At 43.4% G+C, this 19,601-nt stretch overlaps 1 protein-coding gene across 2 annotated transcripts in view; it reads right to left on the minus strand.

The window, feature by feature from the left end:
* Nucleotides 1-19,601, minus strand: part of ZNF827 (zinc finger protein 827) — a 291,725-nt gene that overhangs the window by 69,003 nt on the left and 203,121 nt on the right. For both annotated transcript variants that reach the window (XM_069744030.1, XM_069744029.1), the window contains exon 6: nt 2,612-2,845. In XM_069744030.1, coding sequence (XP_069600131.1) covers nt 2,612-2,845 — 234 coding nt within the window. The remainder of the gene's footprint in view (nt 1-2,611; nt 2,846-19,601) is intronic.

Here is a 19,601-nt window from a genome sequence, read left to right on the forward strand (position 1 = left end):
GTTTTAGCAAGCATTTTTTTTATTTTCACAAGGGTAACAGGATAAATTGGACCCCAGTAATTGTTGCGCAGTTTGTCCTGAGTATGCTGGTACCCCATATGTGGGGGTAAACCACTGTTTGGGCGCACGTCGGGGCTCGGAATTGAGGGAGCACCATTTGACTTTTTGAATACGAGATTGGCTGGAATCAATGGTGGCGCCATGTTGCGTTTGGAGACCCCTGATGTGCCTAAACAGTGGAAACCCCTCAATTCTACCTCCAACACTAACCCCCCCACACCCCTAACCCTAATCCCAACTGTAGCCATAACCCTAATCACAACCCTAATTCCAACCCTAACCCTAAGGCTATGTGCCCACGTTGCGGATTCGTGTGAGATTTTTCAGCATCATTTTTGAAAAATCCGCGGGTAAAAGGCACTGCGTTTTACCTGCGGATTTTCCGCGGATTTCCAGTGTTTTTTGTGCGGATTTCACCTGCGGATTCCTATTGAGGAACAGGTGTAAAACGCTGCGGAATCCGCACAAAGAATTGACATGCTGCGGAAAATACAACGCAGCGTTTCAGCGCGGTATTTTCCGCACCATGGGCACAGCGGATTTGGTTTTCCATAGGTTTACATGGTACTGTAAACCTGATGGAACACTGCTGCGAATCCGCAGCGGCCAATCCGCAGTGTGGGCACATAGCCTAATTCTAAAGGTATGTGCACACGCTGCGGAAAACACTGCGGATCCGCAGCAGTTTCCAATGAGTTTACAGTTCAATGCAAACCCATGGGAAACAAAAATCGCTGTACACATGCTGCGGAAAAACTGCACGGAAACGCAGCGGTTTACATTCCGCAGCATGTCACTTCTTTGTGCGGATTCCGCAGCGGTTTTACAACTGCTCCAATAGAAAATCGCAGTTGTAAAACCGCAGTGAAATGCGCAGAAAAAACGCGGTAAATCCGCCATAAATCCGCAGCGGTTTAGCACTGCGGATTTATCAAATCCGCAGCGGAAAAATCCGCAGAGGACCAGAATACGTGTGCACATAACGAAACCCTAACCCTAGCCCTAACCCTACCCCTAACCCTACCCCTACCCCTAACCCTACCCCTAACCCCCTACCCCTAACCCTACCCCTAGCCCTAACCCTACCCTTAACCCTAACCCTATTCTAACATTAGTGGGAAAAAAAAAATTCTTTATTTTTTTTATTGTCCCTACCTATGGGGGTGACAAAGGGGGGGGGGTTATTTATTATTTTTTTATTTTGATCACTGAGATAGATTATATCTCAGTGATCAAAATGCACTTTGGAACGAATCTGCCGGCCGGCAGATTCGGCGGGCGCACTGCGCATGCGCCCGCCATTTTGGAAGATGGCGGCGCCCGGGGAGAAGACGGACGGACCCCGGCAGGATCGGTAAGTATGATAGGGTGGGTGGGGAGCACGGGGGGGGGGGATCGGAGCATGGGGGGGTGAATCGGAGCGCGGGAGGTGTGGAACGGAGCACGGGGAGGGTGGAACGGAGCACGGGGGGTGGAACGGAGCACGGGAGGGTGGAACGGAGCAGGGGGGGGTGGATCGGAGTGCAGGGGGGGTGATTGGAGCACGGGGGGGTGATTGGAGCACGGGGGCGAGCGGACAAGAGCACGGGGGGGAGCGGAGCACAGGACAGAGGGGAGCGGGGCAGTGTACCGGGCAGATCGGAGGGCTGGGGGGGCGATCGGTGGGGTGGGGGCACATTAGTATTTCCAGCCATGGCCGATGATATTTCAGCATCGGCCATGGCTGGATTGTAATATTTCACCCGTTATAATAGGTGAAATATTACAAATCGCTCTGATTGGCAGTTTCACTTTCAACAGCCAATCAGAGCGATCGTAGCCACGGGGGGGTGATGCCACCCCCCCTGGGCTAAACTACCACTCCCCCTGTCCCTGCAGATCGGGTGAAATGGGAGTTAACCCTTTCACCCGATCTGCAGGGACGCGATCTTTCCATGATGCCACATAGGCGTCATGGGTCGGATTGGCACCGACTTTCATGACGCCTACGTGGCGTCATGGGTCGGGAAGGGGTTAAGATTCCATGCATAGGTTCTTGGTTGTAGCATACTCAATGCTCACAGGGATGTTAATTAATGCCCATAAAAGATGCTTGCTTTGCCTTTTTCTGTACCTCCCAGCACTGAGAAGAGAGCAGAGGGCATATATAGCAACCTGTCAACCAAATCCTATAGAGACTGTGGCCACTGGGAATTAGAAGACTAGGGTCAAAGGAAGTTCCTTAAAAACACACATTCGCCAACCTACTCATACAGAGACCTAGCTGGAACATAGATTTCTTTTTTGCGTCTCCCAGGATTTGTGATTACTGCATATCTTGTCTCCTACCTGTTGTGTTGCACACAATCATTGATGTTGCGTTATATCACAAAATTTTGCGCTGATGATTCTGACCTATCCACGTTACGTTAACATTCATTGGACAATTGTACAACGGGACCCTGTGCACGAAGAGGGTAAGTTCTGATTCCGCACACTGCTATATGTCATCACATATATCAAGATTTCACGAGTTTGACATTAAAGACGCCACTATAAATTGGTATATTACCTGACAATTTGAAGAGGAGTTCTGAAGCCATCTTCACAGAGATGTCTTGGCTGAACAGGTTCCCCTCGGGAATAACTCTGCACTCTGGCATCTTCTGCAAGTGCTCGTTTTTTTCTTGCCTTAATAAAGTGCTGTAACCAATGTTTTGTCTGGGGGAGACGGAAGAGTCAGGGATGTCAACCTCCATGGGTTCTTCTTTAATCTTCACAGTCTGCGCATCCTTACAACTTTCAGCTACACAGGGATGCAGAAAGAAATTCAATTACAAACTCTACCTTACTGAAAAAAACAAAAAACAACTGTGCGAATCCGATCTGATCTCCGTGCCTGTACAGTCTAAAAGACTGATTCTGAGAAAGACAGCTAAAAACATAAAATTCTAAACTTTTTATGGCGGAATTCTTCTTTACAATCCTGGAAAATTGAGATTAAACCAATACAAAAATTAACATTAAAAAGGAATGAATAGGACAACAGAAAATTACCTATTACTTAAATCATGTTTTTGTGTTACATTTATTTTTACAAATTTTTGGCACTGTTTTTATTCTTCTTCCATATCGTAATGTTTACTAAAAAATAAAAATTAGAAATTTTATTAAGAATGGCGATTGAACACGTTTATTAAATGGTACAAGCCACTTATTTAACTCAACACATTTTCCAAGTGCGCATCTTTGTGACATAAGAAATGCTGGCATTTTCCATGAATCTCACAGGTGGGCATGGTCCCGCTCCCTCCCTAGCTCCACCCATTCTGGCGGAACTGCAGTCACAAAGATTTTGTGCGCCTCCATGTTGCGCACAAAAGTTATTTATCAAAGTTTTATTTCAGTTTTCTGGCTAAAAAACTATGATGAATCGGCACCTAACTTCTTGTTGCTTTAGGAAATCCTCATGTATTTTAGCCACAATGAACAGACTGATAATAAGCATGAGAACATGGGCTCTGGGTTAGGAAAAATGGCAGCAGGTGCTTTGGACTTAAGAGTCAAAATCTGAATATCTGCAATCAGTGTTTGCAAGTAACAGTGAAGCATGGTGGAGGGTCTTGGCAAGTTTGGGGCTGCATTTCAGAAAAGGAGTTTGGGGATTTGGTCAGGATTAATGGTACCAATGTCATTAAAAAACATTTTTAGCGTAAAGAACAAGGAATTCTACAAGTAACGATATGGCCCCTACAGAGCCCCGACCTTAACATCGAGTCTGTGTGGCATTACATGAAGCGACAGAAGGATTTGCACAAGTCTACATGCATAGATGAAGTGTGGTCACTAGTTCTTCAAGATGCTTGGAACAACCAGTCTGTCGAGTTTCTTCAAAAACTGTGTGCATCAGAGAAAAGATGCTATTTTGACGACAAAGGGCGGTCACACCAAATATTGATTTGATTTACGATAGATTTGTTTTTTGTTAATTCATTTTAAATTTTGCTAATTAGTAAAAATGAACTATTAACACTTCTATTTCTGAAAACATTCTTACTTAGCAGCATGGGTTGTTACAATAGCTGGAGGTCTGCTGAAGACCCCCATGCCTATCATTATGATCCTCTTGTGAAAGACAGCCCATGGACGATGTTCAGAGAAGATTGTGATTTTAGTTATACATAGCTGGGATGCTGTGCTGATATGTATAGCACAAGCGATAGGATGATTGCAGCAGAAAGTCATCTAAGGGGACTATTAAATAAAGTAAAAAGTGAATACATTTTTTTTTTTTAAATATGAAAATAAGGAGAAAAAAAAGACACAAAAGTTCAAATCACCCACAATTAATAATAAAACAAACTAAAAAAAAATACTGTATATACTCAAGTATAAGCCGACCCGAGTATAAGCCGACCCCCCTAATTTTGCCACAAAAAACTGGGAAAACTTAATGACTCGAGTATAAGCCTAGGGTGGGAAATGCAGCAGCTACCAGTAAATGTCAAAAGTAAAAATAGATACCAATAAAAGTAAAATTAATTGAGACATCAGTAGGTTAAGTGTTTTTGAATATCCATATTCAATCAGGAGCCCCATATAATGATCCATAAAGTTTATGATGGCCCCATAAGATGCTCCATATTAAAATATGCCCAATATAATCCTGCATAAAGGTTAATAATGGCCCCATAAGATGCTCCATAGACATATTTGCCCAATATAATACTGCACAAATGTTGATTATGGCTCCATAAGATGCTCCATAAAGATATTTGCCCCATATAGTGCTGCACAAACATTGATTATGGCCCCATACAGACACTTGCCCCATATAGTGCTGCACAAACCTGATGGTCCCATACAGACACTTGCCCCATATAGTGCTGCACAAACGTTATGGCCCCATACAGACACTTGCCCCATATAGTGCTGCACAAACGTTATGGCCCCATACAGACACAAGCCCCATATAGTGCTGCACAAACGTTATGGCCCCATACAGACACAAGCCCCATATAGTGCTGCACAAACGTTATGGCCCCATACAGACACTTGCCCCATATAGTGCTGCACAAACGTTATGGCCCCATACAGACACAAACCCCATATAGTGTTGCACAAAAGTTATGGCCCCATAGATGCTCCATACAGACAGTTGCCCCATTTGCTGTTGCTGCGATAAAAAAAAAAATAAAAAAAATCACATATTAGCCTCTCCGTCGCTCAGGCCCCCGGCACTTTCAATATTCACCTGCTCCTCGTTCCAGCGCCGCTCCATCTTCAGCGTCTTCTGTACTGACGTTCAGGCAGATGGCGCGCACTAACCACGTCATCGCACCCTCTGACCTGAGCGTCACTGCAGAAGACGCTGAAGACGGAGCATCGCCGGAACGAGGAGCAGTTGAATATCGCGCAGAGCTCCCCTCTCCGTTATACTCACCTGCTCCTGGCGCTGTGCAGTCCTTGCTTCCCCGGCGCCGGCAGCTTCTTCCTGTATTGAGCGGTCACCGTTACCGCTCATTACAGCAATGAATATGCGGCTCCACCTCTATGGGAGGTGGAGCCGCATATTCATTACTGTAATGAGCGGTACCATGTGACTGCTCAGTACAGGAAGAAGCTGGGGCACCAGGGATCTGCAGGGACCACGCCGGGAGCAGGTGAGTATAATTAGACATCCCCTGCTCCCCCTACCCTGCCGACCCCTGGGTATGACTCGAGTATAAGCCGAGAGGGGGACTTTCAGCCCAAAAAAGTTGACTGAAAATGTCGGCTTATACTCGAGTATATACGGTAACCATATTTGAAGACACAAAAGAGCACAGTGAGGCCTGAAATACTCTGTTGTAAAAAAAATCACAGTAATAAGCAAGTGCTAGTCAAAAAAACAACAGGGTATTTAGTTGATACGTTTTTTGCAAAAAAATGTATACTAAGCTGCTCCACCAATCGTCAAGGTTTTTTTTACAACAGAGTATTTTAGGCCTCACTGTGCTCTTTTGTGTCTTCAAGTTTCTTGGTGGTGTGTGAACATGTTCCTACAGACTTGTTCAATGTGCAAGGAGCCTATGTGTTTCTGGTTCGGTAACCATATTTGGTATTGCCGAGATCGCAGAAGTCCGATCTATCAAAATCTAAAATAAACTAATCTGTTTAGTTTAACAGGTTGTCAATTGTCTTTTGCAAAATACTGTTAATACGGTGTGGGGTTGTTTGTTTTCCTGTAACTAAACAATTCTCTACTTCAGTAGTTACTATACCATATGGTGTGTTCATATGAACCTGTTGATATGAATGTTTTGTGGTGTACAGGTCCTTCTCAAAAAATTAGCATATAGTGTTAAATTTCATTATTTACCATAATGTAATGATTACAATTAAACTTTCATATATTATAGATTCATTATCCACCAACTGAAATTTGTCAGGTCTTTTACTGTTTTAATACTGATGATTTTGGCATACAACTCCTGATAACCCAAAAAACCTGTCTCAATAAATTAGCATATTTCACCCATCCAATCAAATAAAAGTGTTTTTTAATAACAAACAAAAAACCAACAAATAATAATGTTCAGTTATGCACTCAATACTTGGTCGGGAATCCTTTGGCAGAAATGACTGCTTCAATGCAGCGTGGCATGGAGGCAATCAGCCTGTGACACTGCTGAGATGTTATGGAGGCCCAGGATGCTTCAATAGCGGCCTTAAGCTCATCCAGAGTGTTGGGTCTTGTGTCTCTCAACTTTCTCTTCACAATATCCCACAGATTCTCTATGGGGTTCAGGTCAGGAGAGTTGGCAGGCCAATTGAGCACAGTAATACCATGGTCAGTAAACCATTTACCAGTGGTTTTGGCACTGTGAGCAGGTGCCAGGTCGTGCTGAAAAATGAAATCTTCATCTCCATAAAGCATTTCAGCCGATGGAAGCATGAAGTGCTCCAAAATCTCCTGATAGCTAGCTGCATTGACCCTGCCCTTGATGAAACACAGTGGACCAACACCAGCAGCTGACATGGCACCCCACACCATCTCTGACTGTGGGTACTTGACACTGGACTTCAGGCATTTTGGCATTTCCTTCTCCCCAGTCTTCCTCCAGACTCTGGCACCTTGATTTCCGAATGACATGCAAAATTTGCTTTCATCAGAAAAAAGTACTTGGGACCACTTAGCAACAGTCCAGTGCTGCTTCTCTGTAGCTCAAAAGTGGCTTTACCTGGGGAATGCAGCACTTGTAGCCCATTTCCTGCACACGCCTGTGCACGGTGGCTCTGGATGTTTCCACACCAGACTCAGTCCACTGCTTCCTCAGGTTCCCCAAGGTCTGGAATCGGTCCTTCTCCACAATCTTCCTCAGGGTCCGGTCTCCTCTTCTCGTTGTACAGCGTTTTCTGCCACATTGTTTCCTTCCAACAGACTTACCATTGAGGTGCCTTGATACAGCACTCTGGGAACAGCCTATTTGTTGAGAAATTTCTTTCTGGGTCTTACCCTCTTGCTTGAGGGTGTCAATGATGGCCTTCTTGACATCTGTCAGGTCGCTAGTCTTACCCATGATGGGGGTTTTGAGTAATGAACCAGGCAGGGAGTTTATAAAAGCCTCAGGTATCTTTTGCATGTGTTTAGAGTTAATTAGTTGATTCAGAAGATTAGGGTAATAGGTCGTTTAGAGAACCTTTTCTTGATATGCTAATTTATTGAGACAGGTTTTTTGGGTTATCAGGAGTTGTATGCCAAAATCATCAGTATTAAAACAATTAAAGACCTGACAAATTTCAGTTGGTGGATAATGAATCTATAATATATGAAAGTTTAATTGTAATCATTACATTATGGTAAATATTGAAATTTAACACTATATGCTAATTTTTTGAGAAGGACCTGTATTATAAAAACAATAAAATTTTGAATGAGAAATAAACTAATCTGATTGGTAGACGGCGTAAAGAAAATTAAACTTCTTTTGCTGCCACAACATTGCAATAAAATGCAACAATAGGCGATCAAAACATTTTATCTACCCCAAAATGATATCAATAAAAACATCAGTTCAGGGCGCAAAAAATAAGCCCTCACACAGACCCATATTTCCCGAAAAATTAAAACGTTATGGGTCTTGGGAAATGGCAACAAAAACAAAAATATTTTCTTAAAAATTTGCAATTTTTTTTGTAACCACTTAAATAAAAAAACAAAAAAAAACACAAATTTGCTATCTGCATCCTTGTACGGACCTGTAGAATCATATTACCAAGTCAATTTTACCATATAGTGAACATGGTAAATAAAAACTCCTCAAAACAATTGTAAAATTGCAATTTTTTTGTAATTTCAACACATTTGATATTTTTTTCCCCATTCTCCAGTACAGTTTGTGGTAGAATAAATAGTTTAATTCAAAAGTACAATTTCTCCAGCAAAAACAAGACATCATACGACTATATTGACGGAAAAATAAAAAAAAGTTATGGCTCTTGGAAGAAAAAAACTAACTAAAAACGGAAAATAGCCATGGCATTAAGGAGTTAAACTTGAAAGCTGCTTGTTGGTCATACAGTTAAACATTCGGACTATAAATTCTGGATATGGTATATGTATTTTCTCCCCAAAGCAGGAGCTATCGCTTGTTTTGTCGCTAAGTGATTGAGACGTCTACAGTGGGTACGTAAAGTATTCAGACACCTTAAAATTTTTCACTCTTTGTTTCATTGCAGCCATTTGGTAAATTAAAAAAAAGTTCATTTTTTTCTCATTAATGTACACTCTGCACCCCATCTTGACTGAAAAAAAAATGTAGAAATTTTTGAAAACTTATTAAAAAGGAAAAATTGAAATATGGTCATAAGTATTCAGACCCTTTGCTCAGACACTCATATTTAAATCACATGCTGTCTATTTCCTTGTGATCTGCCTTGAGATGGTTATACTCCTTCATTGGAGTCCAGCTGTGTTTAATTAAACTGATAGGACTTGATATGGGAAGGCACCAACCTGTCTATATAAGACGTCACAGGTCACAGTGCATGCCAAATGAGATTCAGGAGGTTAAAGGAACTGGCCAATTGTGGAAAGGCACAGATCTGGCCAGGGTTACAAAAGAATTTCTGCAGTGCTTAAGGTTCCTAAGAGCACAGTGGCCTCCATAATCTTTAAATGGAAGAAGTTTGGGACCACCAGAAGTCTTCCTAGACCTGGCCATACAGCCAAAGTGAGCAATCGTGGGAGAAGAGCCTTGGTGAGAGAGGTAAAGAACCACAAGATCACTGTGGCTAAGCTCCAGAGATGCAGTTGGGAGATGGGAGAAAATTCCACAAAGTCAACTATCACTGCAGCCCTCCATCAGTCGGGCCTTTAAGGCAGTGTGGCCCAACGGAAGCCGCTCCTCAGCGCAAGACATATGGAAGCCCGCATACAGTTTGCTAAAAAACACATGAAGGACTCCTAGACTATGAGAAATAAGATTCTCTGGTCTGATGAGACGAAGATAGAACTTTCTGGTGATAATTCTAAGCGGTATGTGTGGAGAAACCAGGCACTGCTCATCACCTGCCCAATACAATCCCAACAGTCAAACATGGTGGTGGCAGCATCATGCTATGGGGGTGTTTTTCAGCTGCAAGGAGAGGACGACTGGTTGCCTTTGAAGGAAACATGAATGCGGCCAAGTACAGAGATATCTTGAATGAAAACCTTTTCCAGAGTTCTCTGGGCCTCAGACTTGCCCGAAGCTTCACCTTCCAACAAGACAATGATATTAAGCACACAACTAAAATAACAAAGGAGTGGCTTCAGAATAACTCTGTGATCATTCTTGACAGGCCCAGCCAGAGCCCTGACCTAAACCCAATTGAGCATCTCTGAAGAGACCTGAAAATGACTGTCCACTAACAATCACCATCCAACCTGACGGAACTGAGGAGGATCTGCAAGGAAGAATGGCAGAGGATCCCCAAATTTAGGTGTGAAAAACTTGTTGTGTTGCATCATTCCCAAGACAACTCATGGCTGTACTAGCTCAAAAGGGTGCTTCTACTCCATACTGAGCACAGGGTCTGAATACTTATGACCATGTGATATTTCAGTTTTTCTTTTTTAATACATTTTTCTACATTTCTGGGTTTTTTTTCAGTCAAAGGGGGTGCAGAGTGTACATTAATGAGAAAAAAAATGAACTTTTTTGAATTTACCAAATGGCTGCAATGAAACAAAAGGAGTGATAAATTTAAAGGGGTCTGAATACTTTCCGTACCCTCTGTAAACTAAGCATGGATGATTTGTGGTGTAATAATGTTTCCCGGGGGTCGCTAAATAGAAAAACATGAAGTACAGTACAGGTTAGCAGGATATCTGGGACAGGTCTACAACACATGCAGAATTGGTGGAATACAGTTGTGCTCAAAAGTTTATATAACCCGGCAGAATTTTTGATTTCTTGTCCTTTTTTCAGAGAATATGAATGATAACACCAAAACTTCTTCACCACTCATGGTCAGTGGTTTGGTGAAGCCATTTATTGTCAAACTACTGCGTTCTCTCTTTTTAAATCATGATGACAACCCAAAACATCCAAATGACCATGATCAAAAGTTCACATACCCTGGTGATTTTGGCCTGAAAACATGCACAGAAGTTGAGACAAATGGGTTTGAATGGCTACTAAAGGTAACATCCTCACCTAAAAGCAAAACCACGGTCAGGTAGACCAACAAAAAAGTCATCCACAACTGCCAGGAAAACTGTTCGGATGCAAAGAAAAACCCACAAATAATATCAGCTGAAATACAGGACTCTCTGAAAACTAGCGGCGTCGCTGTTTCAAGATGCACAATCAGAAGGCACTTCAAGAAAAATGGGCTGCATGGTCGGGTCGCCAAAAGAAAGCCATTACTGCGTAAATGCCACAAAATATCACGCCTAGAATACCCAAAACAGCACTGACAAGCCTCAAAACCTCTGGAACAAGGTAATTTGAAGTGATGAGATCAAAATTGAACTTTTTGGCTACAACCATAAACCTTACATTTGGAGAGAGGTCAACAAGGCCTATGATGAAAGGAACACCATTCCTAATGTAAAGCACTGAGGTGAATCGATGATGTATTGGGGATGTGAGAGCTACAAAGGCACAGGCAACTTGGTCAAAGTTGAAGGAAAGATGAATGCAGCATGTTATCAGCAAATACTGGAGACAAATTTGCACTCCTTAGCCCGGATGCTGCGCATGGGACATACTTGGACGTTCCAACATGAAAACGATCCAAAAAACAAGGCCAAGTCGACCTGTCATTGGCTACAGCAGAAGCAAGTGAAGGTTCTAGAGTGGCCATCTCAGTCTCCTGACCTCAATATCATTGAGCCACTCTGAGGAGAACTCAAGAGCGCAGTTCATGCTAGACAGCTCAGGAATTTTCAGGAACTGGAGGCTTTTTGCCAAAAAGAGTGGGCAGCTTTATCATCTGAGAAAATAAAGAACCTCATCCACAACTACCACAAAAGACTTCAAGCTGTCATTAATGGTAGAGGGGGCAATACACAGTATTAAGAAATGCGGTATGTGAACTTTTGATCAGGGTCATTTAAATGTTTGGGGTTGTCATTATGATTTTAAAAGAGAAAACACAGTAGTTTGACAATAAATGGCTTTACCCAACCACTAACCATGAGTGGAGAAAAGGTTTTGGTATTATCATTCATATACTCTAAAAGAGGCCAAGAAAGGAAAATTTCTGCCTGGACGACATTTTTGTTTTTACAGAGCCCCTGATTTTCCATTTGTTAATCACAGTTTGAACGCTGCTGACTGGCATTATCAATTCCTTGGATATGTTTTTGTATCCCTTTCCTGTTTTATATAGTTCAACTACCTTTGTCCGTAGATCTGTTGACAGTTCTTTTGCTTTCAACATGACTCACAATCCAGAAATGTCAGTGGCTTGATGACAGATGCAAGAGTCTGTCTGGATCCCAGAAACTCACTAAGCTTTTATGCACACACATTGATTATAAGCAAACAGGTCACAGGTGAGGATGTTACCCTTTGGTAGCCATGCAAACCCATTTGTGTCAATTTCTGTGCATGTTATCAGGCCAAAATCACCAGGGTATGTGAACTTTTGATCAGGGTCATTTGGATGTTTTGGGTTGTCATTATGATTTAAAAAGAGAAAACACAGTAGGTTGACAATAAATGGCTTCAACCAACCACTAACCATGAGTGGAGAAAAAGCTTTGGTGTTATCATTCATATTCTCTGAAAAATGGCCAAGAAAGCAAATATTCTGCTGGGGTATGTAAACTTTTGAGCACAACATGATAAGGAATCAAACACTTTAGAAATATCGAGAGAAAGAAAGTGAGCACCTTGCGTGAGAAAGCTAAATGAGCCAAATTAACCAAACTGTGAATATTATGGCTAGCTTTGACAATGTGGGATAAATTCAGTTGGATCTCTAAGGGTATGCGTAGACGATTAGGAATTGGCAGTGCTTTGGATGCAGCACATGTCCATTGCGTCAGAAGCGCCTCCGGCTATTGAATGTAGCTGAATCCGCATGTGTTCACTGAATCGTGTGGATTCATCGCGTTCAATACATTGTCTGGGTGAAATTTCTCTTGCGGAGACTCACATGCTGCCATCTGGAAAGATGCGACGCATGTCCGGATCCACGGGTGAGCTGCAGGTGTCTTTGAAATCCCATCCACTATGCTGTAACATGTGGAAGCTGTGGGTTGGACCCTGCGCAAGTACACAGTGTCCAACCCACAGTGTTTACTGATCGTGGGCACATAACCAAAGTATTAAGGAGCTGAGGAACGAGGTTCATCCTCATCCATAAAACCACAACTTTCCATTTTGAAATCCACAGTATGTCTGACCCGTGTGGACATACCCTTAAAAATTGTTTTAGCAAACTAAAATCTCAGTTGGCTTAAGTTTGATTACGTTACTTTAAAAAGGTGATTGTAAAACTCAATTTTATTAGAAACACAGTCAACCCCTGTTCATCTGGGCATATAAAGGTCAACAGGTGAGTTCGCAGTATGAGATCCCCATCTATCAGTCACAACAGAAAGTTGTTCTTCCAACCAGACACTTATGTTACCCAGACAGCCATTCATCTATATAGTTTCCATGTAATACTACATTTGCATTGAATAATGCCTACCTAGCTGTAGCTTCCCTGCGGCAAAGTTAGGCTAGTTTCACATTTGCGTTTAAATCCGCAGCGTTTAATCCGCATCCGCAAGAGGTGGAAAAAACGCATATAAACGCGTACAAACGCGTTTTTTAACCACATGCGGTAACGTATGCTGTAAAAAAACGCCGCGTTTGTACGCGTTCATATGCGTTTTTTCTTGCGTTTGCGTTTTTTGTGCGCACGTTGAGAAATTTCCCAAGAGAAAAATCTAGATAACCAGACACCACCAATGGGACTACAGAGGGCGTGTATTATGGTATTTCTTTATATAGACCCCGGAACAGCTGTAATATTCAGATTTTGCTCCTGTATCCTGTGTCATGATGGATCTTCGCATGGAGAGCTTTTATTTCAACCTGGATTTAAGCATCAAGCTGTTTCTTGCCTGTGCTTTGCTTGGGAGCAAGACAGAACTCGCGAAAGATGGAGAAGGAGACAACGTCGGCGTTTTTGGAGACACCCCATAATCGAACTACGTGAGAGCCGGGGAGCCTATCACACGCTGTATGGTGAGCTTAATGCCAACCCGGAGAAATTCCATGAATATACAAGGATGTCGCAAGACTCATTCCGGGATTTGTTTGCTCGTGTCCAAGGAACCATACAGAGACAGGACACCCAGCTCCGTAGAGTGATTCCACCGGAGGAATGTCTGCTGGTTACATTAAGGTACGTTACAAATCTAAACCAATGACAGTCCAAATTTTGTGTTTTCAGACATGTATGTTTTGGATATTTACCTATCTTTCTTTAGCGTAAACACACCATCAATAGAATAGATTGTAATTTTTTTTTTGTTTCTGTTTTTCTTACAGATTTCTGGCAACCGGAGGGAGTTTATCATCCCTCCACTTCCAATACCGGCTTGAAATATCCACTCTGTCCGGAATAGTTGCGGACACCTGTCAGGCTTTGTGGAATGTACTCCGGGATGAGTTTATACCCGTACCCACCGTGGACATGTGGCTTGAAATAGCTGAAAAATTCTGGAGTGTGTGATTTCCCCAACTGTTTAGGAACGGTGGATGGAAAGCACATCCGCATTATCAAACCTGCCAGAACAGGATCGGAGTTTTTCAACTATAAAAAATATTTTTCTGTTATGCTCATGGCAATAGCTGATGCGAACTGTCGCTTCATCGCCGTGGACATTGGAGCTTTTGGCCGTGGCAACGATTCCCAGACGTTAAAGAACTCGGATATGGGCCGGCGTGTGTATGGCAAAAATTTCAACTTTCCCCCGCCACAACCTCTCCCCAACACTGAAGGTCCACCGCTGCCATTTGTTATGGTTGGGGATGAGGCCTTTCAGATGTGTGAAAACCTACTGAAGCCATATTCCAGTCGGGACTTGAACCACACTAAAAGGATCTTAACTACGGACTGACCAGGGCCCGAAGAACAGTAGAGTGTTCCTTTGGCATTCTGGTCTCAAAATGGCGCATTCTTGCATCAGCCATAAATCTAAAAGTGGAAACTGTCGACGAGGTGGTCAAAGCCTGTGTGGTTCTTCACAATTATATAATGGCTAAGGAGCAACCCAACATTGAACTGGATGAACCAGTTGCACACCCACTGCCCGAATTCCAGCATCACCCGCTGCGGTCAACTGCAGCAGTTGGTCACATGTGGGACCAATTTGCTGCCTTTTTTGATTCAGATATTGGACGAGTGTCATGGCAGGACAATGTTGTTTAAATGTCCTGTTGTTATTACATCTGTAACAGTAATTATCTGAAATGATAGCAATATTTCTCATTAATAAACTTTAGTTTTGGTTGTGTTGACCGTGTCTCCTATGTTTTCCTCTACAAACCAAGGCTGTCCTAAAACTTGCAGTATTTGGTCTATATTTAATATCAGTATTTGTAATCCAAAACCAGGAGTGGGTGTTAAAGGCAGAGGTGCTAGTTGTTATGTTAATAACATAATTTACCTCTAATTGCTCCACTCCTTGTTTTGGCATACAAATACTGATATAAAATACTGGCCACATACTGCTTGTGTTATGGCAGCCATGTTGCTTTACGCTTGGTGACGTCATTGCGTCCTGATTCTGTTCTGCAGTATCCATTGGACACAGACTGAAGAGACAATGACTGTCACATTCAAGAGATCTATACTCATCAAGTCAGGTGTCAGAACTAATGAATTCACGATGCACATGTAACAGCCTCATGAATTAACTATTTCTGTCACCTGTGCAGGTGAGCATAGATATGCCGTGTGACCACCATTGTCCCTTCTATTTGTGTGTAATAGATTATGTACACAGAAGAGAAAATGGAGGTTATACAAGGCAGTTCTCTACTCACTAGATCAGGTTTCAGAACTGATTTTTTTTTTTTTGACACCTGACCAGTTCAGTAGAGTTCTGCACTGTATTTCCGCCATTTTCTCTTCAGACTGCAACTCAAGTCACAGCAGAAAGAAGAGATTATGGAGATAATACATTTATTATTTTTGGGTCTACCTCATATCTTTATACTAAAGACACACAAAGGTGCATTTTTTTTTAATAACTACTGGAGATATGATGTGGCCCAAAAATTAAGTGTGTGGCGAAGTTTCTTGGCACACGGTGTGTGTTGCCGGCGGCGATAGACACAATAAACCAAACATAATTTTGGCAAATAAAATTGTATTTATTTTTTTAACAACCAAAAAACTTTATTTAACTGCGCCGGCTTGGGGTGGAGTGATGTAAACGGGGGGGTGTGACGCACTGAGGCCTGGCTAACCGTGGATGACGCAGAGGTGACAGGAGACGGGGCAATGAAACTAATGGGGTCTGGTAGTTCGGGGAAGGGGCTTGACACACGAGATGCTTGAGACGCAGTTGAAGGGTGAGACAAACCTAACATTACAGACACATTGGAAGGTGAAGGGGAAGGAATGCTAAGAGTTCTCTGTTTTTTTTGTGTGTGTGTTTTTTTTATTTTGACAGGTTCTGGGAGGTATTGGTGGGCTGATATGGCGTGGCGTAGTAGTGGGTGACCTGTTAGTGTCCGGCTGCACCATGCCAGAGTCCATAGCACTCGTAGAGCGTGCAGCCATGCCAGAGTCCATAGCGCTCGTAGAGCGTGCAGCCATGCCAGAGTCCATAGCGCTCGTAGAGCGTGCAGCCATGCCAGAGTCCATAGTGCTCATAGAGCGTGCAGCCATGCCAGAGTCCATTGTGCTTGTAGAGCGTGCAGCCATGCCAGAGTCCATAGCACTCGTAGAGCGTGCATCCATGCCAGAGTCCATAGCCCTTGTAGAGCGGAAGGCCATGCCAGGGTCCTGCTGCATCGTGATGGGGGCAGTACGGAAAGCCATGCAAGGGTCCTGCTGCATTGTGGTGTCAGTGGAGGAGGTCCAAGCAGGAGCAGCGGTTGTCACGGTGGTGGCGGTGGGATGTTCAACTGCACTCGGCATGGTGCTGGCGCTGTAGTGGTGTCCGCCTGTGGAAAGAATTGAGGTGGCCGTGCAGTGATATGCAGCAGAGGTCGGCATTGAAGTTAATCATGACAGTGAAGGCACAGTTGGATATGCCGCCACTGTCTGCTGGAAATACCGACTCTGCTGCATAGCCTGCACATAAGCAGCATTGCAGGCCTGCATGACACTCAGCTGGAGATCAGGAGTAAGGTGTTCCGACATGCCCTGCTCAATTTGGTTAAAAAAAAATGATGAGCTGGCCTCTGGAGGTCGGCTTTCACTTGATCAAGGCTTTTGGTGACCTCATGGATACGTGCATTCAAGAGGTTATGTGAAACATCCATTCGGTCACCCAAAGCCTTGATTGCTTCGTGTAAAACCGAGCTCAAGTGCAAAACTCGGGCATGAGTGACCTGTCCGAAGCCCTCTGCTGCTGCCGGGAGGAGCCCAAAAAAAAAGGGGCAGTGGAAGAGGACTTCGAAAGGGGAAGACCTGATGGACCAGCTCCCTGATCTCCAGTTAGTGTGGAAGGCCCACTTGCTGCTGCGCTGCTGGATGGCTGGGACGGGTCCGCGGCTTTCGGATGAAGGACCGCTCCAGAACCTGGGCCAACAGTAGTGCTCCATGTGCTGTGAAAAAAGGAAACAGAAAATGAATACCAAAAATAAACCAGATGCCAAATCCTGTGGAATAGAAACATACATAGTATGGCAATTCAATACAACCTAATGCACGTGATAAATACTTACGCTCTCTGGGCAAGGACCGGTCTTAAAAATGCCAGAACGCGATGGTATTTGTACGTTCGGATCCTTGCTCCTGAACCACTGGCAACACGGCTCTCTTGACGCAGGTCCTTGTTGAAGCGGTCCTTAATCGAACGCCAACGTGTTTTGACTTTGCCCACTGTTAACAAAAAAAACATTTTGGTCAGAAAAAGGACTTTGGGCCGTGCTCATGCAACTGTGTGTGATGAGAGAAACTCCTGAGAGTTTCTTTCATCACACACAGTTGAGTGAGCACAGCCAAGGTCTCTGCTGCTTCACGCTGCAGTGCAATACTTACCAAATGCACTTCGGACCCGAGTCGGGGCATTGTCCCAGCCATCCCACAGCTCTTTGGCCACCTCATTCTATAGGCGCCGCAATGTGACTTTGTTTGGGTGCAGTGGATCCCGGGTGTCCCACAACGGGACTCGCTCCTGGACCAGGGCGATGAGGAGGTCATTCTCTATGAGATCATCCTCCCGTTGTGAAACCTGAAAAATAAATAAAGTCATTAAAGTTTGGTCAATTAACATAAGGAAAAGAAAGAAAAAAAGATGCAGAGAAATTGCATGAATAGGAAAGTCAACATACAAAAGCATTCCAGAAGAAAAAAGTAAAGAAATACGAATGGAAAGAAAGGAAGATTCAAGAGTATGACACTGAGGATACATAAAAAACAGTCAGCCTTGTATACGTACCTGCTGCCGTCCTTCCACTGGACCTTGACTCCGCTGCTCCTGGCCAGTCTCTGCCGCAGATGAAGAAGAGCTCTAAAAAAATGAAAAACAAACATTGCACCATGTGTGGATGTGACAGTGAATACTTACCAATCGGACGAGGCAAGTACTCACCTCACTCACATACTCGACTTCTGACGGCCCAGGAAGAAACTCCTCATGAGAAGAAGCTGAAGAAGAAGACATTCTGATGCATGTAGAAAGAAAGAAATGGCAGAAATTAGGACATGTAGAGACAGAAAATAAAAAATAAAGGCATTGGCTTGGATATACTCACATTGTTCAGAGGCTTGTTTTCTCAAAAGGTGCTGTGGTCCGTCTGTTCTCCTTGGCTGTCTGCTGTGGTCCGTCTGCTCTGCTTCAGTGTCTGCTGAGTAGTGACCTGCAAATGTCCACTATCTCCCTTTATCACCTACTATGTGGGGGGTGGCTTATCAGTGTCTAGACATGTTGTTTTCAATTGAAACGCATGCGTCCGCGAACACAACCAAACGCATGTGCTTCTGAACGCATGCGTTCATATAGACAGCAATGCGTTTTTTGCCGCAAAACTTGCGCAATCAACCGCATGCGTTACCAGGCGGCAAATTGACGCCTCTAAAAATTACTACATGTTGCATTTCCGCGCCAAACCGCAAACGTCGAAACGACGCATGCGTCGTCAAACGCGAACAATCACGAACGCATGCGTTCCTAATGTTAAATATAGGAATACAAAACGCATGCGGATATATGCGGTAGAAATGCTGCGGACACAAACGCAAATGTGAAACCGGCCTTAACTGGCCATATTTTGAAAGGGGCTGTCTCTGAAGGGAAAACAGCTAGAAGGTTTATATTAGGTGGTAGGGCATGGTTTCCATTTTTTCCACTTTGCTGCTGCAGTAATAATAATTGTTTAGTGAAAATTGGATCTATGTAGGTGGAAATATCCTTCACATTCCTTACAAGAGATAGTTTTTGGAAGCCAAGATCTAAAAGGCTTTTCAAGTACATGCTTTTCCCTTTAAGTCTGGTGCAGGAACGCTAAGCAGGGTGGAGAGGTCAGCCCTAATGTACCTAGTGTAGCCAGGTTTGCTCTTGTCAGCCACGCAGAAAATAACTTGAAAGCTGACCTCTGTCCCATTTAAGAAGGCAATTCCATTTCTCTTGACCTTCATAGAGGCCAAAGCGATACGGTGAGATTTCCAAATCATGAATTAAGTTTAGACTGTGTCACTTAAATTGTGTCTCTATCCACGATGAGAGATAAGGTATTTATTATTGAAGATTAGATATTGGGGTGAATTCACATGATATCAGTTGTAAGGCTATGTGCACATGCTGCGGATGGGTGTGCGGATTTTTCCACACTGATTTTGGTAAATCCGCAGGTAAACCGCACTGCGGATTTACCGCGTTTTTTTGTGCGGATTCCACTTGCGGTTTTACA

Source organism: Ranitomeya imitator, chromosome 1 (assembly GCF_032444005.1).
Source record: "Ranitomeya imitator isolate aRanImi1 chromosome 1, aRanImi1.pri, whole genome shotgun sequence".
Taxonomy (NCBI): Eukaryota; Metazoa; Chordata; class Amphibia; order Anura; family Dendrobatidae; genus Ranitomeya; species Ranitomeya imitator.